The 20,934-nt window shown below is 37.0% G+C and overlaps 1 protein-coding gene across 7 annotated transcripts in view; it reads right to left on the bottom strand.

Moving 5' to 3' along the window:
* Positions 1–20,934, bottom strand: part of SPAG9 (sperm associated antigen 9) — a 64,779-nt gene that overhangs the window by 7,629 nt on the left and 36,216 nt on the right. For all 7 annotated transcript variants that reach the window (XM_074847629.1, XM_074847630.1, XM_074847634.1 and 4 more), the window contains 20 exons: positions 20,641–20,740; positions 19,426–19,547; positions 16,225–16,282; positions 15,515–15,667; positions 15,379–15,430; positions 14,827–14,957; positions 13,524–13,580; positions 12,492–12,665; positions 11,665–11,794; positions 11,313–11,405; positions 10,864–11,031; positions 9,891–10,062; positions 8,548–8,775; positions 7,643–7,838; positions 6,688–6,810; positions 6,075–6,155; positions 5,498–5,565; positions 4,132–4,280; positions 2,784–2,955; positions 1,695–1,808 (listed from right to left, as the gene is read on the bottom strand). In XM_074847629.1, coding sequence (XP_074703730.1) covers positions 1,695–1,808; positions 2,784–2,955; positions 4,132–4,280; positions 5,498–5,565; positions 6,075–6,155; positions 6,688–6,810; positions 7,643–7,838; positions 8,548–8,775; positions 9,891–10,062; positions 10,864–11,031; positions 11,313–11,405; positions 11,665–11,794; positions 12,492–12,665; positions 13,524–13,580; positions 14,827–14,957; positions 15,379–15,430; positions 15,515–15,667; positions 16,225–16,282; positions 19,426–19,547; positions 20,641–20,740 — 2,541 coding nt within the window. The remainder of the gene's footprint in view (positions 1–1,694; positions 1,809–2,783; positions 2,956–4,131; positions 4,281–5,497; positions 5,566–6,074; positions 6,156–6,687; positions 6,811–7,642; positions 7,839–8,547; positions 8,776–9,890; positions 10,063–10,863; positions 11,032–11,312; positions 11,406–11,664; positions 11,795–12,491; positions 12,666–13,523; positions 13,581–14,826; positions 14,958–15,378; positions 15,431–15,514; positions 15,668–16,224; positions 16,283–19,425; positions 19,548–20,640; positions 20,741–20,934) is intronic.

Raw genomic sequence — 20,934 nt, 5'->3', positions numbered from 1 at the left:
TGAGAACCCACCACTCTTATATTTTGGTTTTTGATAAGGTAGAGCTTAAAATTTTAGCTCCTAAAACCAGTAATTATCTAATTACAGAAGATTCAATAAAAAGTCATAAAGAACAGCATCTTGTTATAAAAGTTTCAGTACAAAATGGACAACAAAAGCACTGCCACTTTCACGTGCTTTATCGTTATAAAGTTTATTATTGATTAGCGACGTTTCCCCTTTCTCTCTTTCCTTGGCAGGAGGCTACCAAAATAATATATAACAACTCATGTTTTCAAGTGCCCTTTCAAAATATCATCTGCAGATCTGGAAGATGCCCTGTTACTGAGACCCTGGGAACTGAGATACACAATTGCTTATGCAAGGATGCAACTGTTTTTGAAAACCATGAATATTTGTAACAAGGGTTCTCAAACCCATTATTAGGCTACCCACAAACAGTTGTTCTGATTCATGAACAACTAACAAAACTGAAATTAAACTGACCTGCTTTAATAGGGTTTTTTTCACGTTCACTTTTGTTTTAACACAAACTCCTCTGGAAACATTAAATTAAGCTTGATGCAAATTAAGAGCTATAATTTTTGTAAGCATGATTTAAACTATTTCAAAATTCATGATAGGAAGTCTGTCCTTCCTCAATACACTCATGCGATGCAAAAAAAGACATTTACTGAATGGATGGACAATGTAATGGAACAGTATGAGAAACGATGCATGTATGTGCTGTTCAACAAAGCAGATACAACATGAAGAGATTTTACTATTAAATGACCCTAAAATTTCACCTGTCAGACTGTACTACTTTCTATATAATAATGGTATAATTAGGACTATCAAAGTTCTGTATTTTATTTTCTGAAACTTCTGTCCACGTGTTTTAACATTAGTCTCAGGCACTGAGGTTTTTTAGTTTTAAATGCAAACAATTTACACATAGATTCTTCCCAAGCTTTATCTATTTAAGATTTGTTTTGCCCTTGAACTGGACTGTTGCCTTCTCCTGAGATTCAACTGCCCACGGCTGAATGCTTCCTCTCCCACCCTCAAGTAGTTTCAGCCTATGACAAGACTTTGGGTTCTGTTATTAAGCAGATACCTGGACTTACATTATTGGAATTTTACCTAGAAGTTAGTGCCCTATTTGTAGAACATGCTTACAACTCCTATAACGTTGAACATGTCCTTTAAAGCAGTCAAGTACTGCTGTTCCAGTCCTTTATACCAGCTTTGTGATGAATTCTCAAGAACTAAAGCAAATCAAATTGTATCAGCAATAATACCAACTTGCTCAAATCAAACAAAAATCTACTTTGGTGATCATATGGCAATCAAAAATAACATTAATTAGAAAACTAAAGCCATCTCTTACAAGCAATAAACTTCTATAAATGCTGCTAATGCTCATAACACCTCTAAGGCTTCAAAGTGTCTCTTTCATTCAAGCCACAGCAACTCTGCTCAAATTGAAGTGCAGGAGATTTTGGAGATGGGCTTTTTTGCTCAGAGTAATTGTAACCATGTACACAGATTAGGTGCTAAACATCACACAGGCCCAATCTGTTACAAACCTGAAAGATTCAGACCTGGCAGCAAAGCTTTCTATCCATTAGCAAGCATCTGAATGGCGTTTAATAATCTCTTTTTGTGTCTACAGCATATTGCACAGTGCTATTCATTTATATTTTACTTACTTTCTGTTAATGGAATGGAGATGATGACACCATTTCCTGTTCCTACCCATAAACGATTACAAGACACCATAAGAGCTGTGATTCTCACAAATGAGAATCCCAGTTTACCAGTACCTAAAAACAAAAGATGCTTTTCATCAAAAATTATGAGCAAGAATAATTTTAGTTCCATAACAGAGAATCTTAACTTCAACTCCCAAACCACGCAGACAAGTAATTCCCTCCCACTTCAAACAGAAACAAGGTAGAGGAGCACATTTAAGCTGTAAAGGTAACCTAAAAGGCTAAAACACTGTTAATTAAGTTGTGGACCTATACAGAAAGAGACTAACATTAACTGTAAGAAAGCATGAAAGGTATAAAGGCTATATAATGCTGCACAATAAAATCCTTTGGGGCTTACAGCACCAGAGCAGCTTTTCAAACAAAAAAGTGAGTTTACAGATGTAGGAGAATGGTTTCTCATCTATTAAAATTAATTTCTCATCCATTTGCACAATGGGGAAGTGGAAGAAGGCTGACCAGCTAAGCACGATTGGCACAGTAGTTACTTGTGAAGGATTTTCCATGGCCTGATTACTGGTATTTGTTGTGTTATGTAGGTGGTCAAACTGCTCTTATATAAACATTAATGAAAATATCAGAAAGCTTATTAGCTTCAACAGCAATAAAAACCTGCTATTTTGCATTTGTGTTTTTTTGAAAAAGATGCAATTTTTTTCCAGGCAAGTAATGGATTCTTCCCACTCTTAGATTTAAAAAAAAAAGCATCAGTACAGTAAAAAAGAGAAAGATTTCAGTGTCTTAATTGATGCCTGCCCAACCCAAGCACTATATTCCTCATTAGTTCTGAGTTTTTAGGGACACCTTAGACATCAGGTAGGACCAGACTGTATCAGCAGACCTATCATCCTCATCACGCTTTACAGACTGACTACTTCCAGATTCATGTTTTCATAAACAGGATTTGATAGCCTTCCACCCACCTTTCCCCCTAGTTTGTAATGAGAATTGCCTGATCCATAAGAGGAAAAGAAAGCTCCAGACAGCAAAGGTGTAAGAATACACAAGTTCTTCTTATCAACTTACCTAGCATTTTGCTTACATAAGGTTCAATGTCCACATCTTGGAGATGCTGATACGTGTGCGCATGATAGAGACGCAGGGTGGAGTCCAAACGAATAGACACCCATACCCCATCACCCACCCAGGCCAGCTGTCTCACTTGGCTTTCTCTTCTTGGGTGTGCATCAAATGACTTCTGTGAAAGATTGGATTTTAAATTAGGTGTTGAAACAAAGGAAAGAGTAAGAAGGACTTCTCTCACTCTTACACTGTCAATACTGGCAATTTTCTTAAGTTATCTATGACCCCTCGATTTGCAAGATCACTTGCAGATACATCGTTTAGCTTAGTTACAATTACCATATGATGCTGATAAAGTAATAGTAAAAATGCCGATTCTCTTCTCTGGAGCATGATCTCAGAGCCATAGTTTCCTAACCTGTCTTCATTTACATACCATATCCCAGCCTACTCTGGCTTCCCTCTCCATTTAACCTGGAGCCTTTTTGGTATGAGGTCCTCCTGCCACAGCACAAGATAGATACCCCCAAAGTGTTTTTCTTCCTAGTTCTGTCAAGCCTTGCTCTTGCATACAAACCCACCCGTGCAAAATAGATGCTAGCCACCAGCAAAACTATTAATCTCACTGTTGTGTGAATTCCTTCATTTCATATATTCCTTCATATACATATGAGAAAACTGAAATGAAGAATATATATAGAGTCATCTGCACAAAACCAGATTATTATTAATTGCTTGATAGTTTCAGAAAAGCTGAGCAGTCACGCTCAAAAGGTCCAGCCCATGTCTCAGGCCAATTAGCAGAAGCTGAAGCATTAATACTGCTAATGGCTTTCAGAAACCTTAGCCACTTGCTGTATTTGATATGCCCTTGGCATGTACGTGTACCATGTACACATACAACACTGCAGAAACACCAGCTTACACACCTTATATAAACAAACTATTCTACAACTGGAGGGAGAGTACACTCAAGATTAACACTTACAAACCTCTAAAGTATGCAAAGACAGATTACAGAGAAGGTTACAGGTGGGTGGAGAACATACTGAGGCATGCACGTAGAGAAAAAGCTGGGAGCTAGCCTTACAAGCTCTGCACAAGCTAAAAGTGAAAAACTAACCCCCCAAAAAATTGGTTTCAATAAATGAGAAGTGTCTCATCATGGCTTAAAATCTTCCAAAACAATGAAAACATCTTAAGAAAATGTAGTAGTATTTCCCAAGACAAGTTTGGTTGGTTGCTTGTTTCTGTACTGATGAATAAATAACCATTCTCTGGAGTTACTTTGGAGTTTGAGCTGTAGCATGAGATGGCATTAAAATATAACATTTAAATAATTTTAACTTGCCTCTATTTTCATGGCCTTTGGTTGAACAACATAGATTTTGTTCCTGTAGCCACACCAGACTTTGTCATGTACCACTGTCATGCATCTTATCGAATGATGCGGCCGGCCCAGGTCTAAGAGGTGATAGTTTGTCAAATCCCATTGACCATCTTTAAAAACAGAAGGAAAAGAAAAAAGTTCCTTTGAGTTTAAAAATAATCTCGAAGTACAGGCAAATATCTTAAGAGTCTAATTTTTTAAAAACACTGTAATAACCCAGATATGTCAATACAAACTTATGGCTAGGTTCCTCATTAAAAAACCCCAGCAACTACTTACATAAACTACTAATACCTCAAAAGCTTTGTTTATAATTTAATAAGATTGTACAGTGACTCACGTTCAAAACACATAAAAGCATTTTTAAAGACAGCAAGTTACCTAGTGCTAAATGCTTTACTTGGATAGGCATCAGCACACATTACAAGCAACTACCCACACAGCGCTAGGCACTTGCTGCTTGACTGAACAGAAATGTTGGCCAGTGCATCAAGATTTTTTTTTTTTTTTAAGTATGCTGCAAGATCTTAAGAAAGGCACCTGAAATCTACTAAAAGCATACTAAATTTGGTCACTCAACACCAAGTAAAATTCTTCTATAGACTGAGCTAAGCCACAGATCACTGACATTTACTCGAGATCCTTAAGGACTGTAAGCCAGTAGGAGTTTGAATTTAGAAAAACCCTCCAAAACTCTAAAAACATAACTTCATCTCAGATGCATCTTTCCTAATATTTGCACTACTGCTGTGCAATTCTTCTAAATTCTGAGCACAGGGATTTAAATTCCACTAGGAAAAGAAAAAATTAACAGGGAGTCCATGGAAACAAGCCAACAGAGAAGTTCCATTTACTCATAGTAAGACCTTCCTCTCCAGTTCTTTATTCTGGAGGCTGAAGAATGGAGCTTGTCCAGGAGTGGTTTGGGCAGAAATTCTGAAGGGACGTTTACAAAATTCTCACTGAAGGACTTGGTCACATACAATTATTAACACTAATAACAAAACAGAAGATGACATGGCTATTGAGCATGCTGAAAAAGCAGAAGAGATTATGATCAAAGCAGGCTTTATCAACTGCCTTTTTGCTATTTAGCTCAGATATATCCCATCCTCCTCCTCAGAGTAAGAAAAAAATTTTAGTAACACACCATGACAGTGCAAAAAGGGTACTTGAAACTGCAGCTGAAATCCTAGAAAGATTTCTCAAGACAACCTGTAAAAAAGCCACTGGGGAATACATTTTCAAAACACTACTTATAATGGCACATTTCTTTCCTAAATACTGTTGCAACTTCATTGGTTTCAAGATCTAATAGAACGCTTACCAACTCCTCGGTGGAATATTGCTAGTGTTCCATCAGCTAGTGCAACTAATACTATTCCTTTTACATGTCTGGGGAAGAAAAAAAAAGGAGGCAGAAGAACACACATAATTAGACTGTATTTCTCAAACTGCAAGTTTAAAGTAAGGTATAAACATTTTATATTTCAGCATACTTTTTATATTCACAGTAGCCCTACTGTTTTGATTTCTACAATGTAGCTCAAGAGAAGGGACAGTAACAAGGCATCAAAATCCAGTTCAGAAAGCTTAAAATATATCTAGCTACAATGCCTGAAGAAAACATCAAGGATAACAAGCTATAACTGTTTTGTGCATACAGCTCCCAAGAATACCAAGTACACAGCTCCAGTTCATCATTTGAGCTACAGTATTTCCAACAGACACAAGAGTCCTTTTATTTTCCTTACTCCCCAAATGTTTTCCACTGCCCCTCAAAGCATATGCATGCATTTATGGCAATTGACATTCCCAATATCTGAGGAGGAAATATAAAACTACTTCGCAAGTATTTTAACAAAAGTTCATTATGATTTACATGATATTCTTTCAGGACTTACACAATACTGAGAATAGAATCTTTAAGTTTAATGGCATGAACACATTTCCTCCACTGGGCCACTGACGAATGAACATACAGGCTGCAAAGACAAATCAGGAGGGATTAAAAGCACTGGGAAAGGTCTACCAGGCAGGAAAAGAAACAAGCAAAACCCCTATAACTGAAATCCACAATCAAAGGGAAAATAAGTTTTCATCTTCCACTGAAAACTATGTATAGACTGTAAGAATTACATGAGCAGCAGAATGGTTTTTCAGAGGCCTAAAACACTACCAACACCTTTGCAGATACAGCTGCAGTAGAAAGGGCAATATATTTTTCTAGCATAAACTATTGAAAGGTATGGAATTAGACCATAACAATTTCTTTCACTACAAAAACCCCAACCAAATCTGCAGATAAAAGTATTATCCACCAAAACCAGCTTGCTAATCACCTACAATACTTTGAGTTTTCTAACACCTAAATGTAGAAAGCATACAAAGTTCAGGCTCTCTTGAGGTCTTCTTGCACTTAATCTTGGCTCGAGACAGTTGCCAGGCCTGTAGGCACAAGAAACAAATTTAAAATAATTTTTCCAAATAAATTTAACAAGATCAGCATTTTCTTACCATCCATTCTGTGCTCCAAGCCACATTGTCGGTAAAAGGCTACTCATTTTCTGTGCTTCTTCTCTCACTAGATCTTGCTCATTTGGCAAAACTGCAACATCTTTATATAACTCTGACTCAGTACTAAAGAAAAAAACAGTTAAAATACATTGAATAAAGCTCACAGATTATTCAGATTATAGCCTAGGTATTTACCATTGCTGCTAGTTTCTACACTGGCTTTTGAAGTACATAAGGTATTAAAAAAACAGTAATTGTGCATGAAATACAATGATACGGATGAAAACCACAATAACAATTAATTTCTGCAAGTGGACATTTACTTAGAGAAGGAAATTTAGGTTCCATTCAAGCCTGGCAGTACTGCTGATATCTCTGGGGAATGGCAGAAGAGAGTCACAACATTAGGGGCACGTGTTAAAAGAAACACTTACAAAAAACCTGTATGACACTTTTGCATTTGTGTGTGGAGAATGAAGATTCCTGAAGATTTGAAATACTGATTACTTTCAAGCTTCTTCTCCACTCCTGTAACTACTCACAGATTGACTATTCTGAGAAAAGAAACATACATTTGAACAACCAGCTGACTGGAAGAAAGGAGTGTAATTCTTACTTATTTTGACATCAAAACGGAATTTAAACAGGTCTCTCTAGATCAGCGCCGTTCACATTAAGTCTGGGAGAAGACTTAGTGACAAACTGATAGACACTCACTACTCCATTCAGGAGGTGTCTGTACTCAAGGGGTACCAGTGCACAGACAAAACTCTTTGTACACAGGTGACCCTTTCATGCCAGCAAAACACAGAGTGTGTTGTACTAAGACTACTTATATAAACCTCAACACACTTAACAGGAAAAAATTAGTTGTTTTGTCCCCATGTTGTGTTCCCACACATTGTATTTCCTTTTAAAATACATTTTAAGAGGTATGAGGATTGAGACTCTGTACCTAGGCTGGTACACTGGAGATGCCTCTGTTGTATTCTGCACTCCCAGAGGATCTGTAAAGACATGCTCTGTGTAGACTCCAGTTTGTGCAATATCAGCTGTGTCTTCTCCTGTCCCTGCATTGACTTCTGTAGCTTCTGTTGCCTCCTCTGCTGTTGGAATGTTCTCATCTACTGAATTACTTTCAGTTGCAATATCTATGGAACAAAAAATTTGAAAAAAACTTAACCATGAGAGAATTCTCAATTACTTAAAACAGCCAGAGGTTGATACTTAAGTGAACAGCTGTAATAACCAGCCACAATCCAGATTTTATATTTAATCTAAAACCAAAATCAGAGCAGAAACACCCAAACTTTAGTAGGTTGCACTGTATCAACAAGTGTCAAATGCACTTTAAGTATCAAGTCAGTGACTGATGGCACAGAATAGCAGTGAACAAGTCCAACCACATATCCATTAACAATCAATATCACCAAACAGCTCTGAAGGGCATATAACAGAAAATATTAAGCATGCCTATAAAATAAGCAGCTTCACTTAAACCTCTAGTAAGACTTTACAAGATATGAGGCATATATCCACATTCTCTCCATTCGTTGGCAAGATCTACATTTCAGGTACTGAATAACTTAAAAGCTCTCTTCAGACCATGCACAAGATAGAGTTCTCTTAAAAGTATTTGAAAGAAGCAATTGTCTATACCCATTTAATATCACCTCCACAAAGTTTTCAGCTACAATTATACAGTGCAAGTATGTCAGACTTACAGGCCACTTCCCACAGAGTGCTCGTTTCATGTTATCGCTGCTTACAGACAAGCTATTGCATTAAACACATCATTCATTTTTCAGCTACACCTCATGGTGTTTGGCCATCCCTGGCATACTTGTAAGATTTTCATACCTGACTGTTTATCTGTCATTGGTGAGCCACCGTTTGCATCATGAGCTACGGGTGCCCCTGTGATACCCTCCGCAGTGCAGCCAACCACTGTTATTCCCCCTAGCAAGCTGTCGGTCTCCGCAGAGCTGTTGCTAGTCATGCTTCCGCACAGAGAGGACTTGTCCACTTGACTGGGGTCTGCTTCTTGAGACCCTTCTTCTCCTGCAGGATAGTCTGTTTCCCTTGCCCCTGAAAGCAATTAAACTCACATGTTTCTTGTGGGGATAAAGGTGAATCACTTTTCCATCTAGTAACTAAGCTTCAAACTGAATGTACTCGAGATGCAAGCCAAAGCGTCCTGCTAACTGAGATTTAACATGCAGATACCTATCAACAAGCTTAACATGATCAGCAGACATTAAAGATGCTGTCACAGAGCATAAAAAGCAGAAGTATCTACACATGCTGCACATCTACATGTCATATGCCATATTTCAATCTGCAGATTTTTCCAACTAGCTTATTTCTATTTCAAATAAATTTTACATTAAAATTCATAACAGTGCATATATGCAGGGATACCTATCTACATCTTTCTGAAGAATTTAATGGCAATAGATCCTTTGTTCTGGAAGAAAAGTTGATTTTCTCTTGTATAACCCTCTCAAATATTTTTAAGACTTAAAATATTTTTCTTGGTTTCTTGAATTTTTTATTGTAGTTTACTATATTTTATGATGTTTTGATTTTACAAGTTGAACAGTTTCAATGGAGCAAAACCTCAAACTTCACTGGGAAGAGATTTCTTCTGAGCTTATTAAACAAAACTGCTTCACTGGAACTAGTACTGCAGACTTCTAGAAGTGTAAGCCAAGAAACAAGAAATCCAAAAGCTCAATTAGTTTTGCTCCAGCATCATAATACCCTCGTATTAAACCTCCCTCAGTACACTCTCACCATACACTCTCAAAGTAACAAGGATTCCCCCTACAGGAAGCTCCAAGACTTGCTACTTATCTTCAAGAAGCTGAAGAGGTCTAAAAAGCCAACACATTTTTCTTCTGTGATGTTCACAGTTCCATAACACATGGGCACTATTGCACAATTTCTAATACAGCAGACAAAATGCTTAGTCTTGGTTGCTGACATCTCTCTACCTTTGAGTTAACTGAGGGCAGGAGCCAACTGAAGGGTGGAACAGTAGAGTAGAAATCCATAGTTTTCCCTACAACACTTGGGTTTTTTTGCTGTATTACAGTAACATTTTATCATGGTAATTAACAAATCTTTGGTTTTTCATTGCATAAGAGGATCTGAGTAAGATACAGTTAAAAAGCAGGAGCTAAGCCATGGCAAGTCCTTACCTGGTACACTAGCAATACAAAGCACATGAGAATTGCAAACAATGAAACTGTCCAGAATATTTCCTGGTTGATTAGCATCAATAATGATAACTTTTGTAGCAGAATGTGTGCTAGTACAGATCCAAACTAGACTGGATAATTCTTCCTGATGTTTCAGCTCCTTCTGCTGGTCCTGAAGGAGAATAAAGGCAGAACAGAAGTCAACAACAACAGGAAGGGGGACAAGAATAGAACTGTTACCTTTGATCTTGTATGTTCTTACATTATCAGCTACAGAAATATATGTAAGTATGTGATAAGTTAAATATCTTTAATGCTATTATAAAATTACATGTAGTTACTTGTTCTCTACGTATTTGGAATATAAAACCACCTCATATTCCATGCTTGTGTAGAAAACTATAAAATTATACTGAACAGTTAATATATATAGTTATATACTATACAGTTAGACAAGTATAAAGCTACGTAAGAACACTATTTACATGCCAGCTGCCATACTCAGTATCGCCACAGATTGATCTGATGTCCCAAGCAGTTCAAAAATAAGCCTTTGTTTTTATGCCCTTAATATGAATTCCATTCATTCCTTCTTCATGAAAAGATGAAGACAAACACATGTTTAAACAACGGCACAGACACCTAAAACCCCTTTTTCTAAATGGCAGTCAGAACACGAACAATTCTGACACAAATGTTTTTTAAAGCAGGCAGCACTGGTATAAGCAGTGCATCATCTTGATGTAAAATTGATTTGTTCCTCAGATTTGCCAAGAAGCTGGCACACAGGCAAGAACCACAATGTTTTTGTAGTTGGATTCAATAACCCAAATATCGTGGGTTGATGACTACCCAAGAAAAAAATCTATTTGTTACCAATAAACCTGAGTACAAAACAATTTATTAATCTACAGATATATGGTAAAGATGTTTAACTTCATAAACTACTCAACATGCCTTACAGTGACCTTACCTTGAGCTCTTGGTCTAGTCTATCTAAGCTACTTTGAGATCCTGTTTGCTGCTTGTTGCCATCTGCATCCACACCAGTCACATCATTGTAGAATACACTAGCACCAACCACAGACCCACCATCTCGTGTTTTCCCTCCTGATAGGTTTACACCTACAGCACACCACAGCTGGAAAGAAAAATAAATACTTCACTTAAATGTTAAACTAAAAAAAGACACACCTATTGTTAAATATGTTAAGTAATATCAAAATTATTATGTATCTGCAGTCCATTTTAAAGAATTCATTAAGATTAAAATCATGTACATTTCTGCTGAAGTTTAAATCCTGATTCACCTATACTTTAAAAAGAAACAACTTCATTTCAAAAAGAAAATACTTGAGTCTAAAATAAAAATATTTTAGCTACAGGTTGTCCAAGTCTCTATCATCACTGTAAATATCCTACCTTCATAGAGGTATCTTTCTCATCTAAAGGTCTCAGGTAAACAGGTACAGGTAAGTTCTTCATCTTATTCTCACCCTGGCCACCATTTGCCACCTAGGCAAAAATAAAAACCAACAGAAAAGCTTTCTCCTGTAAGAAAGGTTTACAGTCTTTGAAATCAGTTGATCAGACTTTGTTAAACATGATTAAGAGTTCTGTGTTGTGGTTTTCCTTAGAAAGACTCTTAACTGCTGAAGTTCAACAAAAAAAAAAAGCTAGAATCACTCAAACACAAGCTGGGCAACTATACTCTGTTCAAATTTCACAAAACGTGAAGTTGTTACCACTACATTTGAAAACATAAGCATAATACCTGTTTGTACTTCTGAGGTAGACTCCAGCCAAATGCTTGCACTCTACCATCCTCTTTCTGAACATGTGCTTTCACTTGGCGATACTGCTCCCTTTTCTGCTCTCTGCGTGAGGCTAAACTGGCTTCAGTTCTAGGGAAGAATCATTATTAAAGAACCTGTTATTTATGCTCTTTAGAATTCTTTGTGTAATGGGAACTGCTATTAAACTGAATAGACAAGAACTCTGTGGATGCATCAGGTTACCCAAGAGATCACTAGTTTTTCACACATCACCTACAGAATACCAGGTTTCCTGTTGGGTATTTCTAAGGGACCTGTGAAAAACAGGTAAAACCAGGAAGTCTGTTGTCAGTACCATTAAAGAAAATTAAGTTGGGTTCTATGTACCTCTGATAGAAGCTTTAAAAGTTGTAAACCAAAAGGATATATTGCCAGAAAGGAGCAAAAAAAATTATAATTACAGATACTTTTAGCCTGACTCATGTTGTTCTATTTTTCCAATGAACTTAAAAGTGAAAGTATCTGTACAGTTACTGCTTAGCTGCAACACTTGCAAATAAAAGCATACCAAGTGCTGCCTCCTGTGCCTAAATGCACTTTTATGAAAGGCAGGGATATTTACCAAATACACTACTACTGCCAGGTACCCAGAGTACTCATCCACTGCTGTGCATTTCAGTCTGCATTGTGCTGATATTTTTATGTATCAACATTCACTTCAGGAGAACATTATACTTCACTTAGCAGCATGCTATTTATCGCAGAAGATTAAAAGAGTAAATACTTGATAGTGCATATCTAGTATTATAAAACCAAAATGTCTCACTCTTCACTGAGGAATTCAAAGGCTTTAGATTTGTCACTCGGTAATTGAGATAAGGTGCTGCTTCTTTTCTTGACTGATGGAGTAATATGCGAGGTTGGAGCATTATATTTAACATTGACAGGAGGTTCTGGTTTCTTAGCTGTATTGCTAGATGAACTGAAGAGCCTGCTAAAACTAGAAGAAAAAAAAAAGATGAGAGTTAAGATCTGTAAGATACATCCAAATTTGAATATGCAGGCAAACCACTGCATGTGCTAGTCTGCTCAAGCTAGTTAGACTAAGAAACTGGAGCCCAACAGCAGCCACCACACACTCAGCAACACTCCCAAAGCACAAAAACTCATGTCAGTAAGAAAAATTCTTAAAGAATTATCCCATTTATCGAATTTAGTGGGATCTTTATCCTGAATGAACATCTACAGGGAACCAACAAAATTAGGATGTGAACATCACACCTGGAAGACAGCTTTATGAAGCATATTAGTTCATGCACAGAGCACTTGAAAACCCCCACCACTTTCTAGGCTAGAAGATAGAATAGTTATCAGCAAGCCACAATATCAAAAGGATTATTTGACAAATATCTTGTTGTGAATAACACTGTTTTAGATTTAAAGAGCTTGAAGTTAGAATGGAAAATTTAACAATCAGTAAGCTGTACTTCATACAGGAAAAGGAAGCTGAAATAAAAGCAATCCACACGAGCTATTCAGGTCTCTATTTTTCATCATAAAAAAGAATCCAGAAAAATGTTCAGAACAAAAGTCCTGGTGCATATTCAGCTAGAAAAAAATTACAGCACTTTGGCATTTAACTTCACAAAGTGCACAGCCATTCACTACGTGATGCAGCTTACGATACATTTTGTCTTCAAGAACAGCCTTACCGAGCTGGCATGCTAGGTAACAAGAGGAGAACAGTTAAGACATCTTCATCTGCCAAAAGATAATTAGCTAACATACAAAAATGTGCCAGCTAATTGGTTAGGGTCTTTTATTTATTTGTGCCAGCGAGTTGTGTTTCAATACTTACAACTGCCAAATGCTTGATCTCTTCTTTTCTTGCATGGCTGGATTTTCTCTTGATGCTCTACAAGAAATGAATTCCAAGTTTACTGAGTAAGCATTAATTAAGAAAAGGAACAGAACAGTGTGTAACTCTTATTTAAAAAACCAGGATAACATATCGAAAGTATCAAAGACTGTTTCTTCGGATTGCCACTTCCTTTCTGATCAGAGCACAGTATTGACATTCTCACTAAATGAACTGAAGTTACGTAATAAACATCATCCACATTTATTTGCATCACAAACACAACTGGTGAGTGCTTTTCAGACAGAAGAGACAAATCTGTGTAACACTTTGCAATGAAAACAGCTAGAACAAAGCAGCAAACTATTTTAAATTCTTCTGCCTCCTATTTTTTAATATTTTAACCATTTCTTTTTATTTTAAAACATGTTATTCTTCAACACATCAGTAAATAAATGATGAAGTGATTTTTCTTGAAGCCATAAATGCATTAACAGAGATAGGAGAGGATTGCTATAGGAGACAATAGCTATAGGAAAGCAAGCCATGTCTGCTTAGCAATATGTATTTGTCCTCTCACAGGCTCAGAGTCGCAATGGCTCACAGGGATTGAGGACAACAGAAAAAATTAAACGTCACTGTTATACCTGACCAGCAGGCGGCACTACATGATGCTGTTACCTCCGGACATGCCAGGCTCAGGGATGTGACAATGAGCGGGGCTGAGGTCCAAGGCAGAAGACTTGTTTTTAAAATCATACCTTCCAGACAACTCAATATTCAGGATGCAAATTAGACCAGATCTCCATCTTTATTGCTTATATGTAACAAACCTCGCAGAGTTTTAAAACCGCTTTCTCCTGAACAACCTCAGTCCTTACACATGGCCTGCACGCAATCTGAAGACAGCATGTTATTCTTGTTTTGACATCTCAGCTGACAGCTGGGCCCACTGCTTTAAGTTATGTGTGCACGTACCCACAGGAATTTTTCCTGCCCACCAAATGCATGTTATTTACAATTACCAAGTTTTGTAACTGTTCCAGAACACACACATTGTTTCAAGCAAAGCTTATTTCACATCATATGAAGTAACACATCTTCACTGAGGTCTCACTGAGAACCCATTTTGATAAGATAACTTATGTGTCCATAATTTAAAAACAAAGTTATTCATAGGCATGTAGCAAGACAAGCAGAAGGGCAATTAAAGCTTCATACCCTAACCTATTGACCAGATGCAGCTGAGAATCAAGCTTGTAAAATCCAAGGAGCTCTATCAGAGATTTTAAGAGCCTTTTACCTTATCATCTCAGTCCATCGGACAGCTTCCTGAAGCTCCATCAACCTCTCTTTATACTGATTTCTTTCCATCAGAACACGGGCCATTTCAACACGAGTAAAACGCTTCCGCTGAGCGGTGGGGACATCACTCTGAACAGACAAAAAAGCAAACATAGGACGAACAAAGGAGCACAGTAGGGCCTTGCAGAGTCAGCCTCTGCCTTCCGGTAAGAGTCAGTTTACAGCACAACTCCAGATTCCAAATCATTTGGGGCTTTGTAAACTAACTCAATTTTACCTTCCTTTCCTCCTATCCTTTGTACGCAGTATAATCTGAATACAAAACAGTTCTTCAAAAACAACGTGACACACAATAATGGGCAGAGAGGAAGAAGAAAACTAGACATGGTCAGTTTAAGTTGACTTGTGCTCTTTAGATCTCTGATCTTTTCTATACACGGAGGAAGTTTACCACTACTTATTAAGCAGTGAAGTTTAGTAGAACTCACTAAACACACACGAACTTATGTGCCATTGGGAATTATACATACAAAAATACATATACACCTACGTCATCATCCTCTTTAGCTTTCTGTCTCGCTTCCTCTGCTTCGGCACGAGCTCTAGATACAAAATAAAAAAGAGCCGCATTAGATACCACAGTGGTGTTTTTTCCTTCTTTTTCACAACCATGGAATTAAACTTACTTTTTCAACTCTTCTTCCAGTTCCTTATTCTTCTCTTCAAGCTTTTGTTTTGCTTGTTTTACAGCCTCCAATTCGCCTTGTAGTACATCCTTCTCACAGGTCAATTCATCCACCTTTGCAATCAAATCGTTCTTCACTACATTCAGTGCATTTCTACACAAACATTTAAAATACACCATTACAAGGATGACTACGGTCTCACAGTTTAGCTTCAGCCTGATTTTATTCTTGAATTTGAAGACCTACAAATTTCTTATGCAGAGTTGCTGTAAGAAAATACAACTTTCTAAAACAGGTCAAACCCCCTTCCCCCAAATCTCAAATCCTCAAACACATTCACACCTCTGTATTAGAAAAAAGTACTGATAACTCCAAACAGTTTGCTTAGAGGTTGAACTCCTCAGCAGTGCTCCAATGCAGCTACAGCTGTGCTTAACAGCAGGGAGCTGATCTCATTAGAACATAGCCCTCCATTTCTTCTTCTTACAAGGATAAAAGCAGCTTTTGCTTAACTCCTTAATTTCTAGAAGAATACCAACTACACTATATATTTAGCCAAATATACCCACAAATTCAAAATACTTATACCACCACTACTCTTAGAACTGAAAGCATATTTGGATAATTTCAACTTTCTGTGTATGAAGATATAGAAGATATACAAAACAACAGAGAAGGTCAGTATTTTTTATGTACACATTTTCACTTACTTTGTCTCCAACAGCTGAGTGTTTTCCAAAATAAGGTTTTCAACCTCACGACCCATTCCTTTCCAAAGGAAACACACACATTAAATCAGCAGATAAAATGGATGTTTTCATAAAACCTATGTTTTGCCGTTGTCTAAAACCAGCTTTTAGAATTTGAAATATGACAAACTTGTCAGAAAAACTGTGAGCTATCTGAAGTTTCAAGACTGACCTACCTTCTACAATTAGCTCTCCCCTCCACCTTCTCCCCAGTCCTGACTTCAATTAAAGCCTAAAGGCAACCCTGGCTAATCACAGACTAGTGGCTAGTGCTACCTCCACCTACTCTGTATATTTTGAAGAGATTACAGTACTACTAAGTCAAAAACAAATATAGCATTCCTGGGGAAGTATTAGTCCACAAAAAATTAGATATAAAATGCTCAACTGTCTTTTATACCATGTTAGATATGAAAGTATATCAGTTATAGACACAAGACATGCTGAATTATAAAGCTCAGATTGTGAAAGCCCTGCAGGTTTCCCCAGAGCAGATGATACCTTACCAAAGAAATTATGGTCTTTAAAGGCCATGCATTCCATGTAGAGCAAAAACAAGAACAAGAAACATTTCATGTAAGGTGTAGTATGAGTGAAGAGCAATAAAAGATTTAGACTTATGAAGTAAGAGTGAATTAAAACAAAGCCACCACCAAAGTGGAATGTGATGTGATTAGAAGCAGGATTTATACATGAGACAGATGTTAAAAAGTAATGTTTGTCACAACCATTTTTATTGGTTACACCTCTTATAAAGATCAGTGACTTAATAAGAGTCTATCTCAATTTTCTGTGAAATAATTTAGAAGCACAGTACTTGGAAGAAATGCTAAGCCATTCAGTAAAAGCTCCAAATTAGTATAGCTAGTATGGAAAAAAGTGAACTTAAGTCTTCATGAAACTACAACAATATTATTTAAATTTCTGGAAATTAAATTCTCACCCTACTGCTGGCATGCCTAAAACAACATAATTTGCAGGATTTTAAAGAGATAAACTTTCAGGCAGAAAATAATTATTTTACATCTTGCACAGCAAAATAATTACCACACTGATAATAGCAGAAATTATGCTAATTCAAGATTAGCACAACAAATGAAAAAGGTATCTTAATGGAGGAGGCCTTTTAAAATGCTCTGTGAACACAGTCTTCTAAGCAACTTTGGTGACAGAAGACTTGGAGAGATATTTGAACAACAATAAAAAAGGTATCTAAAAATAGACATGCAAGTCAAAGTTCCCTCTTTCAGAATGTCTCTCTCTGGGTTTTGGATCAAAATAAATGACATTTAGTAGTGAAGGAACTTAGATCAGCTATTGTTACTTTATCCATATCTGGGGAAATCCCCTACGCTACAGTCATCATGGCGTTTTATTCAAGTGGCTATTGGTTTTTAAATATTTTCAGTATTCACAGATAAAAGTACCTAGGATCACACTTCCAACAGGTTTCAGGATCCTTTATAATGCAAGAACAAAAACTAGAAAGCCAGAGTGCAAAGGCAAAAAAAAGTTACCAAGCAGGGAAAAAATGCAGAGAATGTATTTTATGAGAACAGCAGCCAAGAACGCCTAACTGTAGAAGCAACAGATTTCAAAGAATTTTTTTTAAAAAAGAAGCATACACACCAGAATATTCCCCTGGGTATGCAGCCCAAGAGAAAACAGATTAGAGAATCCCAATTAACTACTTTTACAGAACTTCAAACTAAAGTTTAATGCTCACTTAGAACAGATCCAAATGCTTGAAACACACTGACTATCCTGGATGTAGATGTGGCTTTTAAGTAACACAGAGTAATCTGCACTATGGTTGTGCTCACAGTGAAATGATGACTATATATTAAAACTTTCAGACCAACACATTCTGCATAACAAACACAGTTATAACAATGTGTTCATTTTGTACACACCAGTGTTTCTAGCTGTAGTTTTATGGTAAATGGTAATGAAGTCAGTGAGAAACTTTTTACGTTATATTAGAAAACTATATTATTTTCTGCCCATGGAAAACAAAGCATTTATTATCAGGAAGTCCTAACCATAATTTGATTTCTTTAAACAATTTATCACATAGCTAAGGGATGGAAGCTGCTATATGTCAATATTTCTTCTCTGGTATCTACATTTTCGCATGCAGAATGTGTCATTAGTGGTCCCTGTGAAAACTGAGTGCCTGAGTTTTGGATGAAGTATGTTCCAGCAAGGATGTGGCACTCCTCACTGCTCAGGACTCAAAGCAGCAGAGAGTGACAACAAAGAAAAACCATCTCTCAGACTGGAGATAGGCCCAGTGATTACTCCCAGTGAGTAATACTTTGCAGAAATGTCATCTACTTGATATAAAATAAGTTTTGGATGGAACACTGAACAACCAGAAATCCAGATTGCACAACAGTTCTAAATAATACTACTAACAACCTGTATTTCTGCCAGGTCAGATGAAAGAAGGAAACAAACTGATGATTTTCTATATACAGCACATTCCTAAAACACACAGGAGTTGCATCTGCATTTTATGCATTCCATAGTACCAGCTTTCATTATTTCAAAATGAGGCCTGAACACTGGATATGTATTGTAACAAGATATTTTTGGACAAGACGCTTGTTTATAGATACTTCTTTTAATGACCTTTTTGCTCCTGATCAACTCATCTTCCCAAAACCTACATTTTGTTCAGTCAGCACACAAGCAGCAGCAAGCTGCTTAGGGAGAAATGTGGGTTCCCCCTCCCCTTTCAATTAATGGTTTGATTCTCAAATTACCAGCATTGCATTCTGCTGCAATTCTCACTTACATATTAAATTCCACAGAGAGGTGATAAAGCCAGGCCATTACAGATTGGGCACCATCTGAATTAAACTGCCTAAAACTAGTTCAAGATAAAAAACTTTCCTCAAGATAAAAATCCTTCTGTCAGAGAACATACAGGGAAAACTGAAATAGAGAACAGTGTAAAAAGTGCCCCAAAAGATTAAGGCTAATATCGTTATATTGAAAGAAAAAACAAACACTTTCTCCTGGGTTTTGCATTCCAATAACCACCTCAGGATGATACTCAGAAGATTTTAATGCAAATGAATCCTAACAGTAAATCCAGCAAGGATAATTAAGCGCTCCACTAATGAGCAAAATTCCTCTTTAAATAACCTTTCTTACCCAGTAAATCTGCACCTTCATCCACATCTCCAATTAGGCCAGAACCAGCAGATGACAGTTCTTCAAAGAGTGACTCTGTATTACGGTCAAATGCTTTGTTCTCTATGCCTTTGGTAGGAGTGCTATTCAAAGAATTAAGACAAAAAAGCAGAAAGAAAACATTCCCACATTGAAGAAAGTGTTCTCCGTGTTTTTACCAGTAGTTCGTTATTCCCCCAAAACCAGTAAAATTTTCAGCAACTTTCAGTTGATTTACAGTCCTAGATTCTATTTTCAGATACTACTCTGGCATCAACATCCCAGACTTGAGGTAGCTGATGATATTGAGCTGGTCAGGAATTTAATAAATTAAAGCTTCTCAAGTTTTGGCATATAAAAATTCAGCCCTGTCAGGACTTAGTCAGCCCAAATGCCTAAAGAACAGACAGGTCAGCCAAACTGGAAGTCATTTAATATAAGAAGAACACAAGAGAACCAAATGGTCAGAGATCAAAATATTCCTCTGGCCAGAAAAGGGGCTCCTTTCACACAAAGATCTTGTACCATTAACATTCATTATATAAGGTAATTTTTTCCATCTCATCACAAGAAACAAACACATAGACACATAACATATTTGAAGGACTTATGGCTAGACCCTGAATTGTTCAAGGCTTGCCTGAAGATCAGGCACTTCCCCTGCTACTAGAACAGCACTTATTTTTTTAATGGGGCTTTAGAGCTTTTGAAAGAAATGTTATCCTTCACAAAAGCCTACAAGGAAGCAGTCTCAGGCAAAAGCATTTTGCCAACACTGGGATTCCACCATCAGATTCTGATAAATAAATGATGTAACACTTGCAAAGTCACTCATAAGTCCAGATTTTAAAGATATAAGTGAAAACACAGAAGTCTAGCTTGGAAAACGACAGTAGCTTGAAACCCAGATCTAGGGAGAAAAGGCCTCTTGGTATAGATCTTTTGCTTGAAGTGTGGAAAGAGTATTTAAGCATTAAGTCTGCTGTAATATGAAGTGCCCTGAAAATTCATCAGCAACTGCTGTTGCACTTAAAACCTGCTGAGCAATTTGGGCAAGTAAGGTCACAAAAGTAGGAGATTTATTATATACTGCATGATCTCAGTCTGGTAAAATTTCTAAACAAATTGTGAGTTCAAAACTGAAGTCTGGTACCTTCTAAATTGGTCCTCCTACTCAAACCACAACACACAATTTACCTGGAACCCTTATATCCACTGAGATCTTTATCCATATCCAACTCTGGAGTTGACTCAATGATTGCCTGAACTTCAGATTTTTCTTCATTTTCATTTCCACCTAGGGAAAAGCAAGTGGTCCATCTCCATAAACAAAATCACTGTGATATATGACATTACCTACATGTAGTTGTTATTACTCAATCAACTTAGCAGCTTAAGTGATCCAACAGTAGTTATTTCCCACTACTTCTACTTCATCAAGTAGATGGTCTATCTCATCTTGTGACTCTGTGTCTAGATGAGTCCCATGTC

The sequence above is a fragment of the Strix aluco genome, chromosome 21 (genome assembly GCF_031877795.1).
Source record: "Strix aluco isolate bStrAlu1 chromosome 21, bStrAlu1.hap1, whole genome shotgun sequence".
NCBI classification, from domain to species: domain Eukaryota; kingdom Metazoa; phylum Chordata; class Aves; order Strigiformes; family Strigidae; genus Strix; species Strix aluco.
The sequence above is the reverse complement of the archived record's forward strand: the minus strand, read 5'-3'. Positions and strand labels throughout refer to the sequence as shown.